At 35.6% G+C, this 22,634-nt stretch overlaps 1 protein-coding gene across 10 annotated transcripts in view; it reads left to right on the top strand.

Annotated features, from left to right (window-relative positions):
* Positions 1–22,634, top strand: part of LOC115874355 (kinesin-like protein unc-104) — a 94,575-nt gene that overhangs the window by 60,945 nt on the left and 10,996 nt on the right. For 6 of the 10 annotated variants that reach the window (XM_030889477.1, XM_030889480.1, XM_030889481.1 and 3 more), the window contains 12 exons: positions 308–504; positions 558–719; positions 794–1,178; positions 3,312–3,484; positions 5,240–5,418; positions 8,759–9,084; positions 10,589–10,844; positions 10,915–11,005; positions 11,065–11,415; positions 14,717–14,879; positions 15,257–15,402; positions 16,905–17,094. In XM_030889477.1, the coding sequence (XP_030745337.1) occupies positions 308–504; positions 558–719; positions 794–1,178; positions 3,312–3,484; positions 5,240–5,418; positions 8,759–9,084; positions 10,589–10,844; positions 10,915–11,005; positions 11,065–11,415; positions 14,717–14,879; positions 15,257–15,402; positions 16,905–17,094 (2,619 nt within the window). The remainder of the gene's footprint in view (positions 1–307; positions 505–557; positions 720–793; positions 1,179–3,311; positions 3,485–5,239; positions 5,419–8,758; positions 9,085–10,588; positions 10,845–10,914; positions 11,006–11,064; positions 11,416–14,716; positions 14,880–15,256; positions 15,403–16,904; positions 17,095–22,634) is intronic. The other 4 variants (XM_030889486.1, XM_030889482.1, XM_030889485.1 and 1 more) reach the window with 3 other exon arrangements.

The following is a 22,634-nucleotide window of genomic DNA, read 5'->3' as shown; positions in this document are numbered from 1 at the left end:
TTGGCAATATATTTGTTCATAGCTTTTTCTTAATGATTTACATTCTTGACAGAAAATAGGGCATATTAATTTTATTTAAATTTTGGGGACTTCCGAATGAGTAAGTATGTAAATTTTGAGAACCGCTTCAAAAAAATTAAGATAGTTATTTATTAAAGTTTGAATTTACATGCCTACTTATAACGTTTCTAACTTTTGTACGTGTGTTTATTTTGTAATAAACTTTATTTGTCTAAGATCGATCCATACAATTCATTATTTTATACTGTATTTTTATCTTATTGAAACGCTATTTTTCATCACACAGAATTGAACGAAACATGGGAAGAAAAACTTAAGAAAACAGAAGCAATTCGTATTGAACGCGAAGCAGTTTTTGCTGAGATGGGTGTAGCAATTAAAGATGGTAACACTGTCGGTATTTTCTCTCCTAAGAGAACGCCGCATCTAGTTAATCTAAACGAGGATCCGTTCATGTCCGAATGTTTGATTTATTATATAAAGGTGTGAGAATATTCTCTTACATTCGATTAGATTTTCCAAACTATTTTTTCTAGGATGGTCTTACTCGTATCGGATCCGAAGAAGCCAATTGTCCTCAAGATGTGCAACTGTCTGGTTCGCATATAAAAGCCGAACATTGTATTTTCGAGAACAAAGATAAGAAAATCACTCTGATACCTCTAAATGGCGCTCTCATCTATGTTAATGGCAGAGAGGTATGTTTTGATAAAATAAGAGAAATTTGAATAATTTAAGTTCCAATGTATCAATAAAACTAAAATGTTTGTAGATTACCGAACCGATAGTACTAAAAACCGGGTCCAGAGTTATTTTGGGCAAAAACCACGTATTCCGTTTCACTCATCCTGACGAAGTGAGAGAAATCAGAGAAAAAAGCGCACCTGCCGAGACAGTTGATTGGAATTTTGCTCAGAACGAATTACTAGAGAAACAGGGAGTGGATTTGAAAGCGGAAATGCAAAAGAAACTGGTGACATTAGAAGAACAGTATCGTAAAGAGAAGGAAGCAGCCGACCAACTATTTGATGAACAAAGAAAGAGCTACGAAGCGAGGATCGACGCACTGCAAAAGCAGGTTGAGGAACAAAGCATGACGATGTCCATGTATAGTTCTTACACCCCTGAAGATTTCAACAATGAAGATGATATATTTGGTAAGCATTTTCTTTACATGCGTGCGTGTTGTAGTTTTTTCTGCTCTCTAGTTGCTTTTTGTAGTTGCCACAATATAGGCCAGTGGCGGACCATGTATATATTTGCTTGAATGTATAGGAAGTTACTATCAAAATAAGATTATTATATTAGTATTATTTATTCTTTGTATTTTTTTTTGCTTCCGACGACGGAAAGAGATAAACTTTCTGAAACGTTAAGCATTTTTTGTTGGTTAGGCAAATTTGTTTATCAGTAAACTTTAGTTTGCGTTGGATTAACGCCAGCAATGTTTACAAAAAATAACTTTTTATTTTGTAGATATTCTTGAAGTGGCGAAATACCCACATAGGATTTTTTTGGAGAAAGCAAAATAAGATTAGTGAAACATCAGTTAGAGTAATTTTGTTTTTTTTATCAATTATCATTAAATATGCAAAATAATCTTTGCTTGTTAGAGGATATATAGACTAAAAGTTTTGCAAATTACAAATAATATTATGTTATTCAAATCGTAAAAATCGTAAATTTGGTAAAGTCTTAGTGGAGATCATTGGGGTTTTTCTCGTTTCGGCTGATGCTGAAACAAAATGTTTAAACCGTTAGGCTCAAGTGTCTTTTATTGCATTGCAGTCAATATTTATTTTTTTTTTATTCGTGCATTCTATATTTTCAATTTATTTTACTGTTTACTGCAAACCTTATCTTTCTGCTGTCTCACTCCTTTATTTATTGAATCAATATTAGCAGCACGTTTAAAACAATAATTTAATTATTTATGGATTGCTTATGAAACCATATTTTTTCTATTTGGTTCATTATTTCGGGTCGGTTTTTAGACAGATTTCCTCATTTCTTATTAGAATGTAGAATGTTTAGGAGGGGTGTTAATCGCCGCGCCCTTACAGATTTATTGTGCGTTCCTCTTTTTTGAGTTATAACGAGTTATAACTCATCAAACAGTCTCAGGGGCAAAAGCCAATATCTGAGACGGCTCCACAGAGGCCAGCTCTCCATCTTCGACAACAGCCGTACCAAAGTTTATGGCACGAACGGTTGTCGTCTCGGCGCACTCAGTGATAAGGTGTTCTGGTGTTTCCTTATTTTCTCTACAGAATCTGCAGTTGCAGTTGTTTCTCAGCTTCTATCTACCGAGGTGTTCGCTGAGGAGAGAGTGTCCTATTAGAAACCCCGTGACAATCCGAAGATTGTTTTTACTTAAATGAAGGAAAATCTTTGATTAAAGAAATCAAAGATTTTCCGGTCGTAAGTTCTGAGGAATTTTTCAAGTGTCTTAGACCGTTGGGGAATTCCCATTCCAGGTTACGGATGGAGTCTTCCAGGTTCTTTATTTCCGCTTTAAGTTGGTTTCCGCGTGGAAAGATCGTTTGCTTTTTCATTGCCTTCTATCCCTTGGTGAACAGACACCAAGAGTAGGAGGACTTCCTAATTTGTTCAGTTTCTCTGGTTCTCTTCAGGCATTCTGTGGCCAACTTCGAATTGATGGTTACCGAGTTTATCGTTTTTAGTGCTGCTTGTCTATCGGATAAGATGGCCGTTTCCTGTTTTCGATAGTTCCTATCTAAGATAAATTGTACGCATTTTTCGATAGCGTAGATTCTTATTAAAAAAAAATAAATTAGCTGCTTCCTGAACCGTCAGATACATCTTGTTCCGCAATTATGAAACCGCAATTATAGGAATTGCTTTTTCGGGGGTAACCGCTAGTAAATCTAAGGACTTTTATGTACTAGTTTTTGAAATGCTTACTATTAATAATCGAATATAAATCGTTCTTTAAATATATAAAAAGTTTCTAATATTTAAGAAATTTAGAACAAACATTCGGAAGAAAATAGAAAAAACTTTTAGAAGAAAAATACGATTTTTTTTCTTCCTCAACTTTTCTTAAATATTGCTTTTACTTCCTTTGGCCTTATTTCCAAATGATTAGTTTGATGTTTTATTTTATATCTCTCATATTTATACACTATTTCGTTGTTCGAACCGCCACTGTCCTACTATATGAAAAAAAAAACTTTTAATTAACTACCTTTTTAAAGAAGGTAGTCATTGTAGTTGCATGCGTGGCTTAGTCAAGCTTCAATATACCGAGTGGCACCTGGCTTTTTCAGTGAACCCTCTGTTTGATGCAGAGTGCAACTGGGCGGAGAAGGATTTCGAACTGGCGGCTGTTGCGTGGCGCAAGTGGAAACATCACCAGTTTACTTCGCTAAGAGATGACCTTTGGGGTAATGCCATTTTCCTGAAAGAGGCCAATGCGATTAGTGTAGAACTGAAGAAAAAGGTAAAAAAGGCTCATTTCAATAGATAACAAATTTATTAACAAACGTTTTGGTTACCGGCAATGTAATAATAATTATTTTTTTTTTATTAAAAAATGCATACGTATTTAAATTGATAGAAGAATACAAGAAAGAGAAAAATATATTTTATCGAAAATATATCTAAATTATGCCCATTTGAACCGTACAGACAATTTGTTGGTAATTGTAATATTGACTATATTAAAAGATTAATTTTTAGTCAAAACCACCCAGTGATTTTGAGAAGTACTGAAGTAACGAAAGGAAATTGTTTATTAATGATGCCACATAAAATCTGTAATACAGATAATGTAATTGTCATTCATCATGTTTGGTCGTCAGAATGATGTTTGATCGTATATGTAACTACAGACTATAAATTGGAGGGAGGAGCATCATCCCCATAGTTCTATCTTAAGCATCATAGTTTGTTCATAAAAGTCCAAATCTCTAATCGATAAAAAATGTTAAAATTATTTTTTTCCATAGCAACTGTTAAAATTGCCTTATATCCATGATACAAAGAATACAAGGTATGATATTGCGCAGGTTGGTCACTACGTCACAGGTGATAAACGGCACCATTGGTCGGCAAGCTCTGCGATGACACAACAGATTGTGTCATCTGTGAAATTTGATTGTGTCAAAATGTGAAAATAATTTTTCAAATGTCAAGCTCGATGTCAAAACATAACTTTAGGGGTTATGTTCTAATTCTTCCCTATTTTAGGTCTTTTTTTATTAGTGGCAATTGAACAATATGGATATTTTTTTGTATGGCGTATGACGTCACAGGTGGTATGCGCAAACTTAACGAAATTGGAGCCGCTATCGATCATACCTTGTTTTCTTTGTACCATGCCTTATATCTATCAAAAATAGTAGATAAAATAGTACTGTAACCGCAAGGGTAGATTAAATGATACTTTAACTGCGAGGATAGGTTAAAAACTTTATTTTTTAAAACGCACGTTTTTTAATTGCTTCCATTTTTGAAAATTTTTGTATTCTTTTTCATAAGCTATTCGGGATTTAAATGAAAGTAGTTTGAATATGGCGTTTCTCGCCTCAGCCTGAATATCTGTTGGTAATTTAGTTATTTCGTTTTGAGCCATTTCTGGCTCCAATTCAATCCGCAATCGACACGAAAGAGAACTTAAAGAGAATTAAAAAATATTGACTCAAAACTGACAACTAAAGAGATAGCTTTATTTATTTGTCAAATTACATAGAAACCAACGCCAACCCAGCACAATATTTTTTCTACTCGTAATAAATTCCTTGAAATAATAATTTCTGAATATTTTTTAAAACGTAACTCGCTATGGAAAAAAATATTGTTTTATACACGACGATAAAATTGCATTATGGTCTCCCGAAATTAATTCACTCGCGATTTCATCGCTCGTGAATTAATATTTTCGGTCGACGGTCTTGTATAAAAAATAACTATTTTTATTTGAATGTATGAAGTCTTCAAACAGCTTTAATCACAATCATTTTAGTCTATGGCATAATACGACACTGCAGTTTTTTCCGAGAGATTGTATTTGTACAAATTGATGTTAAGATGTATTTTGTAACTTTAATTTACTCTGTATAAGCGAATAACTTTGTAGAAAAACGCCAACTGAAAATTTTTATATGCACAACCACTGTTTAAGTGTATAAGAACCTATCATCTGCAGAAGTCTTTGCACTTTTTATTTTTAATATGTATTGTACTTATACTTTAGGTTCAGTTCCAATTTACACTTCTCACGGACACCCTCTACTCACCTTTGCCTCCCGATTTGAAGCCCGCAATAGACTACGATCAGGATGAGGATTTCTCAATCGCTCGTACAATTGTAGCTGTGGAAGTACAAGATTTAAAAAATGGAGCAACGCATTATTGGTCTTTGGATAAATTGCGGTAAGCGTTTTTTAAATCATATATTTTATTGGTGTATGAAGTTCTAAAAATAAACATAATATTTAATATAATTATCCATTACATATGAAGGGTCCCGGGGAAAAACATGATAAGCGCCAGTTTCTTAGTTTTTGGGTTTTATAATATTATAGTAGGTCTAACTGGTCCCTACAAAATGTAACAAATATATTGCAAAATTGCAGGCTTCGGACGTCTACACCATTGCCGTGATAGGTACTATGCCAGTACAGAAACATATCATTTGTTTGTCATTCATATGTTAATTATTTTGGAAATTGGCTAAAATTAATACAAAAATATACGGGAAGTCCCAAATTTGAGTCTCATCATTGAGATCTCTTGAGTCAAGAGCGTTATCAATATTTTAGCGGTGAACGCCTCCTCGTGTTAGACAGTACTGCGCGAAGTAATATGAAATATTATTTTATAGCGGTAGAGTTTATAAATCCTACTTATAAAAACATAAAACATATAAGCTCGCGCGAACAATCACCGAACCGTCGAATCGTAGTAAGAGGCGGTCGCTATGCAGTGACGTCACTAATGACACTCCCGGCTCCTAATAAGCCCACTCTACGAGCTCGGTTAAAGCGAGGCAAAGTTGCGCAATTTGATGCTGATGAAAATACCACCTTAAGAGTTAAAAAATTCCGAATAGAATACTTCTAAGGTTTTACAGAAAAAAAAAACAATTGTGATATCATTATTTTTCTTATAAAAAAATAGTAATTCTAATAAAATAAATTAATTAACTTTATTATTATATTACAAATCGTTAATATATTATTGGAACAACTTGAGTAAAATTGAAAAAATTGACATTTTATAATTAGCCTTGACAGTAGTGACAAAGGCGATAATAAAAGTATCATGAAAAAAAATAATTAAAAACGGTAAACAAATTTTTACTACTTAATAACAAATATATTATTACTATTGAATTTTTTTTTGACTCTGGGAACTATCGCACGCTGCACGATTTTTGAGAGAAAATTACACAAAACACAGAGGAGTACAACGCACTTGAATAAAAACATTTATAACAAAACAGCATTTGACAAAAAACATGTTTCAAAATGTTGTTGTTTCAAAATGTTTTTCTATCCGTAATATATAAATATAAAAATCAAACGTATTTTAAATATACACTACTCAAAATAATTATCGCATATTTGAAAGAAGTAATTATACTCTGTTTTTTTTTCTCAGGTAAGATTTCGACAGACGATGACAGAAGAAAAGCAGATGACGTCCCATACCAATCTATTTATTTTACTAAAAAAAGTTTCTAATAATTTTTAAGTTAACTATGGATGGGTTTAAATATAAATTCGTCATGCGTCGTCTCTTTTTGTTTTTAACCAGTTTTATTGGTTTATTTCAAAAACGACAGATCGTATTTCAATTTTATTGGTTTAACGGAACGATGAACGACAAACGGACGCCGATGCGTATGAATTCGCTTTTAGATTTTTGACGCTTGTCAAAGTCTTGTCAAATTAGAGGTTATAATTTTGTGTCAACTTTTGTCAGTTTTGTCAAATACCCTGCGCTGCCCTGCGTTTTGGAAGATGATGCATTTTGATTCGTGTTATTACGTGTGTTTTGTGTCTTTTGAAGTCAAGTGGAGAAAAAATCGAGTGAAAATTAACTGTAGACCCAGAGCACAGTTTATGGTTAATACTCGCTGCCCAGGCAAAAAGTCTTATACACCAATAAAGTTACCATCATTAAAGTTCGTATACCATCTCGTCGTAGATAAGTGCATTTCGAATATGGTAGAAGGACCATACTGAACACGTACTAAAAACTGGAGTAGCTGTAAAATATCGACATCACACGATACGTAAATAATGGATTTTAGTACTGCACAAGAAAAATAATGCCAAAGGTACTGGTTTAAAAAATTAAGATTAAAGTTAGTTAATCAACCTTTAAGGTACCTATAAAATTTGGTGTGTTATTAATAATAAAATAGTTTGTTTTATTTATGTTGTTTTATTTATTCCTGCGGAATATTACAAATTTGTATTTGTACATAAGTTATATTGATAAATATAATCATAAATGCGGGAAGTTTCATAAAGCTTGAAAGTAAGAAATAGTACTTTTTATATTTTTTTGGTAGATAGTGTTTGTTCTTGTTTGTTTTGAATTAACACATACCGTTTTTTATTAAATTAAATAACTCGATTAAATTTTTTCAGTTTCATACAGTTTTTTTCACAATATTTTGAAGTAATCACTTGTCAGTCAAATTTTAAATATAATAATTTCCTGCTATGCGTTCCAGTTGTACCAACTTATTTCTTTGTAAAATAAAATAAACTACTTTGAAATTAAAATGACAGACACATCTATCACTGTCAAGGATCTTCTCGTTGGACAGACTATATATCTAATATATAATTTCTAAATGAACTATGTGTTTTATGGTTAAGGCAAAGTCCTCTTGCGAGTTTTTTGGGATAATTATTGTTTCTAATTTTCTTTTACGGCATCCAAACTATTTAAAAATATAATTCACACAATTCAAGATATCTCATTTTTTAAGCTACCTATTTTTTTTAAATATTCGTTAATTGTTTTTAGTATTTTACTCTTTTCTTAGTAATTTCATTCAAACCTTTATGAATAAAAAAATGCTCTGATTTATAGACTAAAAATAGCTATAGTACCATTCAGCGAAATATATATACTGTATGTCTCCGGCGAGGTCTCCGGATTGTCTTTACAAGAGGAAACACTTTTTTATTCATGACATTTTGAGAGAAATGCATTCTTCATAAAAAATTTTGCTTGTTTTAAAATTATTAATCCCGTTTATACTTTTCCAAATTTCCATACCGTTTTAGAGAAAATTAAAAAAAAACATGAAAATGTAGTTGATTTTTTTGAATAAAAGTCAGATTTTTGTCATTTTTCGAATTCCGTTTGTGGAAATCATATTTTCTTTCGCTATCTGGACTAAAATAATATAAATAGGAAAATCAATAAAACTTGCGTGCACGTCATCAAAATGTCAAAATCGCTGCAGAAAAAACGTCGAAATCTTGCCACTACTACTTTTTTACGTTGACTCTTGACAAACACGAAATAAGGTTTGTAATTTTGTCACCGATTTTTTACTTCAATTTTAGATACAATATAGAAGTATGTTTTTATATCAATATTAATACGCAAACCACATGAGACGTGTTCGCCAACTTCTATTGATTTCTCTATCTACTGACATTCCTGATATTTTAAATATGTTGATATTTCAATAATCTTATTTCCTTTTTGTAATTCCTGTATTAAACATATTCTCTCTTTATAGCCAACGTCTGGAGTTAATGCGCGAGATGTACCACAACGAGGCCGAGATGTCTCCTATGTCGCCCGATTACAACGTGGAGTCTTTAACAGGGGGCGATCCATTTTACGACAGATTTCCTTGGTTTCGTATGGTCGGTCGCGGTTTTGTCTATCTCAGCAATCTACTCTACCCAGTTACCCTTATCCATAAAGTCGCTATAGTGAGCGAAAAGGGAGACGTCCGCGGTTATTTGAGGGTGGCGGTTCAAGCCGTTATGGACGAAGACAACTCCGATCAGGTCGGAGTACGTCAAAGTGCACGAATAACATTCGAATCGACACCAAAAGGTTTGTACAAATTCTAGAAGTCTAATTTTAAGCCATTTTTATAAATGAAATTGGTGTTGAAAGTCGGTATATTTTCAACGACGATCTCCAAAAGAAATGTTTTTTGTTGAGATTTTGACATCATTACTTTGCGACTATCCAAATAAATTTCAATTGCTTTAAGTCATTGACTTAAAGCAATTGTTCTTTTACATTTCATATAAACTACCTAATCTTTATTTTCTTTAAAAAAATGTCTATACCTCTGTGGCGGATTCATCTCTCCAAAAAATCCTATGGGTATTTCACCACTGTAAGAAAATCTACAAAATAAAATAGTTATTTTTTGTAAACACTGCTGCGTTAATCCAACGGAGATTAGATAATTGTCAGCAGTGGTTTACTAATAAACAAATTTGCCTAACGGGCAAAAAAAATGCTTAAATCGCTTAGCGTAATGGGTAAAGACGCTAAGCGCGTCAGATGAGAATTTTTTGTCACCGATTTGTAAAGCGCGTCAGATGAGAATTTTTTGTCACAAAAAATTGAGTGGCCGGCCGTAGCGCCCCTAACTACCGCGCAAGCAGTAGTATGTCGATCTGCGGTGCGAGAGGTACTGGGTGCGATCCCCAGCCAGTACGGTCGCTTTATTTATTTAAATAAAAATATTGATTTATCTAAATAGCAGCCAGCCGCCATGCCACCTCGAGGAAGGCAATGGCAAACCGCCTTGAGTACATTTGCCTTAATAAGAGCCTGTTAATACAGCCTCTTAAATAGTGCCGTTTGGATTCGACGATAAACTGTAGGACCCGTGTACTTGTGAAACACTTATGACACACATCAAGTACATGCGAGAGGTAGCCGACGCTCTGTATAGAGTATGACACTATAAGAAGGAGAAGCGAAAATTAACGTCATATACTACCTATACCATAAAAATATACCATATAATATACCATCTAAAAGCGCTTAGCGTTTTCTAAGTTACAGAATTCGGGCCCAGGCAGTAAAACTAAAGTTCGACCACTAACATTAATAACCTGAAAATATTTATTGTGTATCTTAACAATCAAATGACGACAATCAGTTCTAAAATGTCTGCTTTGCATATGTCGTAAGTGTGAGTTTACATGCATCTGTAATAGGTCGTCAATCGTTCAGTCACTCCAATCATTTAAGTATAACTTGTCATTTATAAAATTGCATCAAATCAACGAGAGTAGACGAATGCATGTAAACCTACACTAAAGCTTGATATTCACAATCAAGAATTGAATTCCAGGTGTTCAATTCTGAACACCTTAAATCACGGAACGGAATTAATTTAACGGAAGAATAAATGCTTCCGTTAAACTAATCTGCAATATTTCCTTATGAATAATATAAAATTTCCTTCTTTAGCTGAATAAATATTAGAAATCGTAAATATGGAGAAGGCGTTTGCCCTTCAAATTTCAATATTTTCAACACATTTCTGTAGCATGCATTCAACAATCAGTAAGAATCTATTTTTTTCTTGTAGTTATAATAGACAGAAATATTAACAATATGGATGAGCGTATTATTGAAGGTCAAAACAACATTGATCCCATAAAATTAGAAGAACTAATCGAATGCGATGCTGATTCAGGGCGTGGAGATAGTTCCGTGGCATCAGACGTGAAAGAGGACGAAATACCTGATCATCTACTCCTAGGAAAAGAATTTACCTTTAGAGTTACTGTGCTCCAAGCTGTAGGAATTTCGACGGAATACGCCGATGTATTCTGCCAGTTCAAGTAAGCCTACTTTTAAGCTCACGCAGAAATGATTTTGTAATTTCTTTGTAAAACGGAAACTTATTTTCAGCTTCTTGCATCGACACGACGAAGCTTTTTCAACCGAACCGGTAAAGAATACGGGAAAGGGCACACCACTAGGATTTTATCACGTACAAAATGTTAGTTTTTCCTTTTAACTAAAAGTAGACAAATATCAAAAATGTTTTCTTATTTCTAGATAACTGTTACTTGCACTAAATCCTTCCTCGATTACATCAAAACTCAGCCCATAGTTTTTGAGGTATTCGGGCATTACCAGCAGCATCCTCTCCACAAAGATGCCAAACTGGAGGGTAACGTACGTCAACCACCACGCCGGATGCTTCCACCGTCGATTCCCATCTCCCAACCAGTAAGATCAAGCAAGTTTGGGGCTCTACCTAGTCCTTGTACTGCTCACATTCACGCCAAAGTAGATATTCTAGTTTGGTTTGAGATTTGCGAACTGGCTCCCAGTGGAGAATACGTTCCCGTAGTCGTGGAACATAGCGACGATCTGCCTTGCAGAGGGCTGTTTTTACTACACCAAGTAAGTAAATTATACAGGGTCTTTTAATATTCTATGGACATAAGCTTCATTCAGAACTTCGCAATTAGTGGAATAAATTACTGGTTTCAATTAGCGTAGAAGTTTGTTCCCCTAGTTTGAATGTAACCATTCAGAACGTTCAGAAACGAAATTAGTACCACTAATTTCGTTTCTGAACGTTCTGAATGAAATAAAAATTCCTACCAGGATTTTTCAATTAGTGGAAAAAGTTAACAAGCCTTTAACTTTTTCACTAATTAAACTTCAAACTTTGGGAGGAATGTCATTTTCGTCTTTGATTATTATCATCTGTTAAAAGAAAATGTGGTTAGAAATCAAAATGTTTATTGTTTCATAAGCTAAATATTAGGCTTTCTCTATGGCTACAACTGATTACCGCAAGCTGTTGCTAGGATATTCTATTAATTTTAATTGTGTTTTTAAACGGTTTTATTTAGCTCGACCCGTACGGTATTTATTTATTTGTTTGTTTATTTGGGTCAAAATTAGAAATTGAAATTTAAGTACCTTCCTGTTGTCAGATTGATCTGAAATTTGGTACACACCTTTAGTTCCGATGAGAATACAATATAGTAATATCAATAACATTGTAAATCTAAGATGGCCGCCGGTACAAAATGGCGGATTTCATATTTTTCCACAACCCCCTCAATTGGGTATCAAATGAAAGGGCTACACTAGTAGAATACTGTGATTATGACAAAATTTAAAATCCAAGATGGACGTCGTTACAAAATGGCGTATTAGGTGAGGGGTATTTGGGTGAGGGCATGAGTAGTCGTGTCCAGAACAGTTGTGTCCAAGATTATGTGACGTTAGAAGGACAGATAAAAAAAAATAGGTGATTAGATGTACCTACGTAGTTAGCGGTAGCTTTACCACCCAAGTTAAGGTAATAGGTTAAAACGTGCTGAGGACTGTATGGCATTAGGGTGGCTAAAAATGTAATGTTGCAAGCGTTTTCCCTCAAGATTGAGCGCCTCTTGTTGTATATTATAGCCTTGCCCTCTACTGAACCTCTGGGGGGGTCGACCGTTAAAATGTCCATTACTCGTGGGAACAACATGGAAACAATAAATAAAAAAACAAACAAAAATAAAAAATCGGTAAAAAAACTTTTAAGTTAAACGGTTTTATCTTATGTGCACTGAAAACTAGAAAATAAAAAATCGGTAAAAAAAACTTTTAAGTTAAACGGTTTTATCTTATGTGCACTAAAAACTAGAAAATAATAATAACAATTAGGTATTTTGAACTTCTAGTTCAGAAATATTTTAGTACTAGGCAGAATATAGCTTTTAGGCATATTAGACTAAAATAAAAACGTGGGGTCCATTAACTATTGCTGTAATACTTTCTTCTATACTAAGTGTGGATTGCATCGACTTACTATAATCGTAACTGGAGATTTTGACAATCAATAACCAGCCGTGGCGGCTTCACCAGCGAACGCCGAGCTCATGATCTGCCAAAGTATAAAGATATGCTTTGCCATAGGTAGGATTTCAGAGGGGCCCCACGGTTTTATTTTAGTCTAATATGCCTAAAAGCTATTCTGCCTAGTACTAAAATATTTCTGAACTAGAAGTTCAAAATACCTAGTTGTTATTATTATTTTCTAGTTTTTAGTGCACATAAGATAAAACCGTTTAACTTAAAAGTTTTTTTACCGATTTTTTATTTTCTAGTTTTCAGTGTACATTAGATAAAACCGTTAACTTAAAAGTTTTTTTACCGATTTTTTATTTAGACATTGTGAGTGATTGTAAACTAAATTAGTATAAAGTGTTATTGAAACCACTAATTTATTCTACTAATTACGATGTTCTGAATAAAGCTATAGAACTACCTACTACGTATTTTTGGAATCAAAATAATTTACGGGAACATATATATATAAAGTACGGGAAGGGTAAAAACTACCCCACCCCTACATAAATTTTAGTAGAAATATTTTCCAACTCCACCGACACGACGACGTCTGACTTTTTTTCGTAAAATGGTCCTTCTAGTATTTACTACATTTTTTGTCTCTTGCAAAAAAACGCCACATCACATAGTTTGTGAGTAAACAGAGCTACAAATATACAGGGAGTTCCAATATTCCTTGAACATAAAACAACTGCGTGTTTTTTAAATACAAACAAGTTAATTGCACATAATTTACCTCTATACAAAAGTGCTTCGTTTGTCCGTTAGAGGGCACTAACCAAAAATAAATCAGAACGTTAATTAATTTAAAATTTTTGAAGCTTATTGTCAAATATCATTGATAAGTTCCGTATTTTCGCCAACTAGATTATTAGCGCATACTCATTTTATGCGCACATAGAGCTTGATGTGGCAAGAAACATTGTAACTCAGCCTCGGAAAAACATTTTTTGTACAAAAATCGGTCGTCGGTAGAATTATATTGGAAAATATTTTTACTAAATTGTATGTAGGGGGGGTGGGGGTAGTTTTCACCCTTTCCCTATTTTTTCCAGATTTTTGTGACAGTCAAATATTAAAGCACTTAGGTCAGATATTCATAATCAGTCGCATATTAAAGCACAACATAGGTACTCCAAATCTCATTCAAATCGGAAAAACGGTTCTTAAAATTTATGTTAAAAAATGTATTTATTTTTTTAAAGTTGATGCCTTCTAACGGATAAACGAAGTACTTTTGTATAGAGGTAAATTGTATCCAATGAAAAAATACGTAGTAGTTCTATGTCCACGGAATATTGGGAAACCCTGTATATAAATCTAATAAAATAGTCGTTATATAAATTTTATTATATACAACTATTTTTCTGTTATTATACAGGGTGATTCTTAAATAAGTGCTTAAAAAAGAGCAAATATTTTTAGCGCTGGTAGATCTGGATAAAAGAAACATATTTTCTCTTTACCGTTTTTCAAATAAATCCAGAATAACCGAGTTATTTTACTTTGAAAATTACCAAAAAAAAATGATTTTTTGGTTAAATTTTGGGCCAACTGGATCTTTCTGGGTTTTCTTATTTATTTATTAATCTACTACCTATATATTATCAAGAAATTATGTTTTAACTAAAAACTAAAAATATTTCCAATTTTTTTTTCAAAAAATTCCAAATTTTCAAAAAAATTTGTTCGCAAAAAAAAACTCATAATCGTGTTTTCTCGGGTCAAAATGTACTACCTCTAAAAATATTTGCATTTATTTAAGACTCCCCCTGTATAAAGTTTCGTGTGTTTAGATTGGAATTATGACATGCCTTTTATCGTTTAAATTTGTTATTTTCTATTTTAGGGTATCCAAAGAAGAATTCGTATAACTATTGTCCATGACCAGGCTTCAGAAATAAAATGGCGGGATGTACGTGAATTGGTCGTGGGTCGAATAAGAAATACTCCGGAATCCGAGGAAGACGAAGATAATGACAATTCTGTACTCTCTCTGGGACTATTTCCAGGTATTCCTCTTTTCATGAAATGTCCGATTTATTATATGCATACGATCGAAAATAAATAGGCGTCTAATTGACTTCGAAATGAAGATCAATGAAATTTTATATGGAAAGTTATAATCGAAAGCCGTGTGCTTATATATTGATTTTTCAATGATGTTTTTATAATTATTATTTTTGATATTTTTTTATTTTTTAAAAGTTTGATATTACGTCTTTGTTTTGTTAACAAATGCGAAAAAAGCTTTGGATGTTTCTGTCTCTCACTTTTATACAAGTTTAGAATAAGCTTTTTCAAATTAATATTGAAATAATTCTTATTTATATTAAGACAGAACACATCTGATAAATGTATATTCATATATTATATTTTTATTTTTGAGGAGAATATCTCGACATTCCCGGCGATGATCGTGTTATGTTCAGATTCGAGGCAGCGTGGGATAGTTCCCTCCACAATTCACCACTTTTGAACAGGGTAACGTCACAAGGAGAACAGATATTTATGACAATATCAGCATATTTGGAGGTAAATTAAAAAAATGTATAGTCCGGTTCACGAAAGAAAATGACACGGGACATTCTAACAAAATATGGAGTGAACGTTTACGGGTGATCCATTCAATAATCCTTCCGGTGTAGTATCCAAAAGTATTGAGCCATCTGGGGTCTTAAGACCATTAAATAATCTTAAGACTAGAAAATAAAAGATATTTTAACCTATACTTTTTACCTTTTCTATTAAAGTTTGATATAAATATATATATATATATATATATACAGGGTATCAAAAATAGTGTATATAACTTCGGTAGGTGATCCTACAGATTAAAATAAAACAATAAGTGCTTATGAACATATGCCCTAAAATGTTTCTCGAGGAAGTTACAGCCAGTACAGGGTTGCTGATATGTATGGGAACAGCCGATTGTTAGGTAAAATGTAAGAGATACCGCAAAAAATTAAATATAAAAGTTATAGGGTTTTTAAATATCTATTAGCTATTATAAATTTAAGTATACAGGGTCGGTCATAAAGTCGTGGCATATCAAAGTTCCATTTTTTTTAAATGGAACTCCCTGTATATTATTGCATATTTCGGTTCTTCCTTCAATTCTAAGCAACGATTTTTCTTGAGAGATACACACAATGTACCTCAAACCAACCGTTTCCGAGTTATTGACTTTTGAAAATATCACTTAAACAATTTGATTTAACTAATTTCGATGTGTTCGGTTTCATTTAACGATGCCATTCTGCAGAAACTGTGATACTTAATAATATTTGACATTAGTTTTCAATTTAGCTTTTATAGATGTGTGAAATGAGATTATATCAAGTCTGGAAATTACAAAATTTTTGTTGAAGTAATTCTCGAGAAACATTTTAGGGCATATGTTCGTTTTGTTCATAGGAAATTTTGTTTTATTTTTATCTGTAGAATCAGCCACCGAAGTTAGATACACTATTTTTTGACACCCTGTATATTTTCTGATTAAAAAATTATTCTCTTAGAATAATCTTTCATGAATCGGTCTATACAGGGTGTTCCTTAATAACCTGCTAATATTTAAGAGGGTGATTCCCCCTTGACATATTCTAAGACAAAAACTTCATATGCTACAACCTAACCTAACCTCGTTAAATATTAGCATGTCATTAAGGATCACCCTGTATAGAGCTACTTTAATACAAATAGTTAATATAGGAATATTAAAATATAGAATATATTATATATTCCATATTTTTATTTTGGTATTAGGCAGTGTTACATGACACACTCCAGTATAAAAATTTTTGTTGATATATTGCGCAACAATTAAAGCTATCATTGGGTTGATTTGTTAAGCAATAAATAAAATTGATTATTTTTTTTATAAAATTTAGTGTCATTGATTAAGATCTCTGTGTTTTACAATCCATTATATAAGGAATAGAGAAAACTAAGTGATAAAATATTATATTTGAATATTATTGAGACAATATTCTACAATTATTTATTATAATAATTACAGAATATTTCCGTTATAGCTTGAAAACTGCGGGCGTCCTGCAATCATTACAAAGGATCTTAGTATGGTGATGTACGGAAGAGATGCTCGAACGGGTCCAAGGTCTTTGAAACATCTGTTTTCGGGCAGCTACAGGAACACTGAGGCCAACAGATTATCCGGCGTTTACGAACTATTATTACGTCGTGCCAGCGAAGCAGGTAGTCCAGGTAGATTCCCTTTAGAAAATCCCATCCCTAAACCCTATAATAGTTAATTAGATGGACTTTTTAAAGCATTTTAATAAACGTTTTGTTATGGATCCCTATACCAGTGTGAAACCGCCGGCGCCGCAGCTGCGAATTTGTAATTTAATGAAAAGCAGATTTACATATGTGCAATTTTTTAAACTAGTATATAGGATTCCAGTTTTCGATTTTTTCTAATTAAAATCATTTGTTACTTTCACAAGGTATATTAGTAAAGATAAAAAGGTGTATTAGGAACATATTATAAAAAAAGGTATATTAGGAACATAGTGTTACGGATTCCGTGGGTCCACTAATTTAAACTCACGATAAAATACTTAACGAATTTATTTTCTCACTTTATACACAATTACTAACTTATAACACACAACAAACTAACTATTTATAAGATTCCTTCACCAAATTGTCCGATTTTCAATTTTCACGCGGTATATTCAAATTTCAAAAACTGTCTCAGCTGTCGATGGCTCCGGCTTATATACTCTATTGACTGCTTCTCGAAATTTCCCCAATTCTCGGAAAGCGTACTTCTTCATACCAGACAATTCTATTGTCTGATTCCCTTACTTCTCGACTTGACTAAAAGATGGCGCCTGAAAAAGTCTTTTAATTTTTAGCGGATACGTTGCGGTTGTGCAGGCAACCAGTAATACATTTTTAATTTCTGGCGGATGCGCCATTTTTCTTGACATTGCCCCCTTTCTCAAATTTGATCGTCCTGATCAAGGTTTCCTGTCTGGTATCTCTTCAATCGATCCAGATGAACTACTTTCATCTTACTTCTAGGGCTGCGTTGAATCCGGTACACAACATCATTTATCCTCTTGATGACTGTATAAGGACCTTCCCATGCTGGAGTTAACTTTGGGGACCTCCCTTTCTTGCGCTGTGGGTTATATAACCATACCATATCGTCCTGTTGAAATCCCGTAGAATTAGCTCTGAGGTCGTAACGAGCTTTCATCCGGTCACTGGCTAGCGTAATCTTACTTCTCACGGCCTTATGAATTCCCAATAACCTTTCCTTCAGTTCATCCGCGTAGTCCTCTACGTTCGTGGTGCTGTCGTCTGGTGATCCGAACACCAAGTCACAAGGCAACCGTAATTCTCGACCAAATAAAATCTTCGATGGTGAAAGTCCGGTGGTGTTGTGAACTGCACTTCTATATGCCATTAGGAATAGTGGTATATGCTGATCCCAATCTCTTTGATGTTCATCCACCATTTTCGAGAGATGTTCTTCAATGGTCTTATTGAATCTCTCGACCATCCCATCAGACTGCGGATGTAAAGCTGTTGTCCTAGTCTTGTGAATACCAAGCAGATCACACATCTTCTGGAACAGTCTTGACTCGAAGTTCCTTCCTTGGTCAGTGTGAAGCTCTAAAGGAATTCCAAATCTACTGAAGACATTATTGACTAATACTTCAGCTACAGTCGATGCTTCTTGGTTTGGAATGGCAAAAACTTCTGGCCATTTACTGAAATAATCCATCGCCACTAAAACGTACTTGTTGCCCTTGTGCGTTTCAGGGAATGGGCCTGCAATGTCAACAGCGATTCTTTCGAATGGCAGTCCAACGTTATATTGTTTCATTTTTCCCCTAGATCGAGTGCTTGGTCCTTGGCTGGCTGCACAAATTTTACATTGTCGACACCATTTCTTGACATCTTCGCAATAATCCACCCAGTAAAAGCGATCTCTCAGCTTGCTCAAGGTCTTGTTTACCCCAAGATGGGCTCCAGTTTTACCACCGTGAATTTCTTCCAATACCTGGGTAACTTTCTTCCTTGGTACCAGTAACTGAGTTGTTACTGTGCTGCCATCCGCACTTTCCCATGTGCGCTTTAACAATCCATTCTCAATAACCAGTGAATTCCACTGAGCCCAGAGAGCTTTGAAAACGAGCCCTCTGTCCGCAATATCCTGCCACGGTGGTCTCTCGCCGTTACCTTCCTTGAGCCGTAGTATTGCTCCGATGTCTGGATCTTCCATTTGATCTTTCCTCAATTGTGTCGTCGTCCACTGTTCATCGGTTCCAAGTTTAAACTCCTTATCATGACAGTGCCTTCACGTTGTTCCGTTTTACAGCAGTGCTTACAATCGGTTTGACAGGGTCTTCTGGATAAACCGTCTGCGTTACCATGCATTTTTCCAGCACGATGTTGGATGGTAAAGTGATACTGTTGGAGCTTCTCGAGCCATCGTGCTATTTGACCTTCAGGTTGTTTCATCTCCATAAGCCACTTGAGAGCCGCATGATCTGTCCTAATTAAAAATTCTTGGCCGTACAGATATTTATGAAAATGATCAACTGCCTTCACAATTGCTAGCAGCTCCTTCCGGGTAACGCAGTAATTCCTTTCTGGTTTGGATAGAACTCGACTGTAATATTCTATCACTCGTTCTTCGCCATCTTGCACTTGTGATAGCACTGCACCTATGCCGATATTGCTGGCGTCGGTATCCAGGATATACCTCCCTTGTTGTTGCGGGTAGGCTAGAATAGGACTTGAACATAAAGCCGCCTTAAGTCTTCCAAAGGCTACATCACAATCGGTGTTCCATTCGTAGCCGACTTCATCACCTGTAAGTCTATGTAAGGGTGCAGCTATATTGGCAAATCCCTTGACAAATCTTCTGTAATAGGTGCATAAACCCAGAAAACTTCTAAGTTCATGTTTGTCGCGAGGTTTAGGCCAATCCTTGATCGCAGCGATTTTCTTCTGGTCGGTGTAAATTCCGTCTGCCGAGACTACATGACCCAAGAATTCCACTTGTCGCTGGAATAAGCTACACTTCTTCGGGTTCAAGTACAGGTGAGCATTCCGTATGCGGCCAAAGACTTCTTCTAAATTTCGCAAATGCTCCTCAAAAGTTCTTCCCATAACCAATACATCGTCGAGGTAAACCAAGCACGTTTTCCAAGTTAATCCTCTTAACACCACCTCCATGAGACGTTCGAAAGTGGCGGAGCATTGCATAATCCAAATGGCATAACCTTGAATTGGTATAGGCCGCTTCCTGTAGAAAAAGCCGTCTTTTCTTTATCGTCCTCGTCCAGACCAACTTGCCAGTATCCACTCTTTAAGTCGAGAGTGGAGAACCAGCACGAACCTGCGAGAGTTGTTAATGTGTCATCTATACGTGGCAGTGGGTAGCTATCTTTCTTAGTGACGTCATTGAGCTTCCTATAATCCACGCAGAATCGTGTACTACCATCTTTTTCTTTGTCACCAAACAACAGGAGATGACCATGGACTCGATGATTCTTCGATAACTCCATCTTCTAGCATCTTATCTACCATTGTCTCCATTTCTTGTTGTTTGGAAAGGGCACCTTCTAGGACGTTGTCGAATCGGCTGAGCATGACCAGTATTAATCCGGTGCTTCACAAAATCCGTTCTTCCACTGTTGTTCTTCTCAAAAATACTGCCATGCTTTAGCAGGAACTGCTTGGCCTTCTGTTTCTCCTCAGGTGTTAGGTGATCCCATGGCTGTTCTAGATGTTTTAGTGTTTCTTGGGATGCCTTTTGTGTAACAGCTGACGACACTTCATCACATCGGGTGACACTTCTTACAGGTTCGCAGATGGCTATCTTGTCACCTTTTTGGATCTTGACACAATTCATTGATGATCTTGACACAAAAACATTCGCAATTCTGATCGGTATATTCTTGTCGGTGTTCACCAATGATTTTCCCACCAAGTACCTATCTTGTTTCTTGTCGACACTTTGTACCAGTCCAACACAGCACCCAGCGATTTTCTCCACTTTACCGAATACGATCTTCTCGGTATTACCAGGTATCACCACAGTTTCCGCTGATCTTACATCCATCCTTCCTGGTCCCTCGTCTGGAGATAACATGAACTCTTCGTTTCCGATATTTAGGATATTTCTTTGGTGATCGAACGAAAATCCATGTTGACGAATCACATCCATGCCCAAGATGAAGTCATCTTCAATATCTGCCACTAAGACGCTATGCTGAAACTTCAAATTTCCTAACTTCAGTTCGACGATAGCCTTTCCCCGTACAACGGTCATTTCCCCCGTAACTGTACGTAAACACACTCTTCTTCCCAGAGGCATCAGCTTCAACCCTTGCACTGAGTTAGCTCGCACCAACGATACCATAGCGCCAGTGTCCACGGTCATTCGGATTCTCCTACCATTGACCTTCTGTCGATCACTAAACTGTCAGCGGTTCTTCCTAGACTCCTAATGGAAAAAATCCTGGGGCTCTAGTTCTCCCCAGTCAATACTCGCCCCTTAGTATTGACTGATTTTAGTTTTCCTGGTGCCTACGTTCTCTGGATGGTGAACAGGATCGCATTTGAACGGCAATCCTGTTTGATGTGGCCATTCCTGCCACATCTAAAGCACCTTATGTCCTGTGATCTTCTATAGCTCTCTGTCTGGGTGTTGTTGCTACTCTTGTTCACTAGTAACTCACATAGTTTACTAAACATCTCCTCCAAACGTATGTGAGAACTTCCGGGCTGTTCCTCGACCGTTACCGATCTTATCTTCGGTCTAGGGATGGCGCTAAAAGCAGCTTCGATCTCCAGCGCCCTGACCAGTGCTTCGCTGCTGGTGGAAAATCGGGATATTTGCAGCGCCCTCTGCAATTCGTTGTCCCTCAGTCCGCTAATAAAGCACTGAGCAGCGAGTTCCTCCCTAAATCCTTCCGGTGCTTCTGGATATGCCAGGTGTACCAGCCGACGTAAGTCTGCTTCAAATTCCTGCAGACTCTCTCCGGACCTCTGCAGGCGTGTCTTGATCTGGGCCTGGTAAAGTTGGCGTCGATGTTGGTCGCCATATCTTCTGTCCAGTGCAGCGACCAAAGTTTGGTATTCCTGCTGTTGGGCTGCAGGAATAGTTTGCAACAGTTCCAGGGCAGGGCCACGCAGCGCGATGACAAGTGCCGCTGCTTTCTCCTGGTCAGTCCATCCGTTGGCAGCGGCGGCTGCTTCAAACTGACGGTGGTACATTGTCCATGTCGTTTGTCCATCGTAGGTCGGGGCCTTGAGGTTCGCAGTTCCATGAACGCCAGGTGTCCTTACTTGTACCTTGGTCTTCTGTAGGTCCATCTCTAATTTTTCCATTTTCTGCTGAAGGCGTTCCTCGAGATCTTCTACGGCTTCTTGGAAGTGATTCTGCTGTTCCTGGCAACGTACTTCCAACATTGCTTGTTGCTTTTTTTCCATGTCTCCGAAGCTTTTCCGAAGTCGAATTTCCTGATTTTCTAATATTTTCTGAAGCCGGTCCTGTTCTTCCTGTTTGTCGTGCTGTCGTTGAACTTTGAAATCTTCGAAAATTTTCTCAAGCCGGTCCTGTTCTTCTTGTTTATCATGCTGTCGTTGAGCTTTCAAATCTTCGAGAATTTTCTCAAGCCGGTCCTGTTCTTCTTGTTTGTCTTGTTGTCGTTGAATTTTTAAATCTTCGAAAATTTTGTCTTGATTTTCTAGAATTTTCAGTAGGCGATCCTGTT

Source organism: Sitophilus oryzae, unplaced genomic scaffold, assembly GCF_002938485.1.
Source record: "Sitophilus oryzae breed Bouriz unplaced genomic scaffold, Soryzae_2.0 scaffold_1274_pilon_pilon, whole genome shotgun sequence".
In the NCBI taxonomy this organism is placed as follows: Eukaryota; Metazoa; Arthropoda; class Insecta; order Coleoptera; family Curculionidae; genus Sitophilus; species Sitophilus oryzae.
This window is presented reverse-complemented; position numbering and strand designations above follow the sequence as displayed.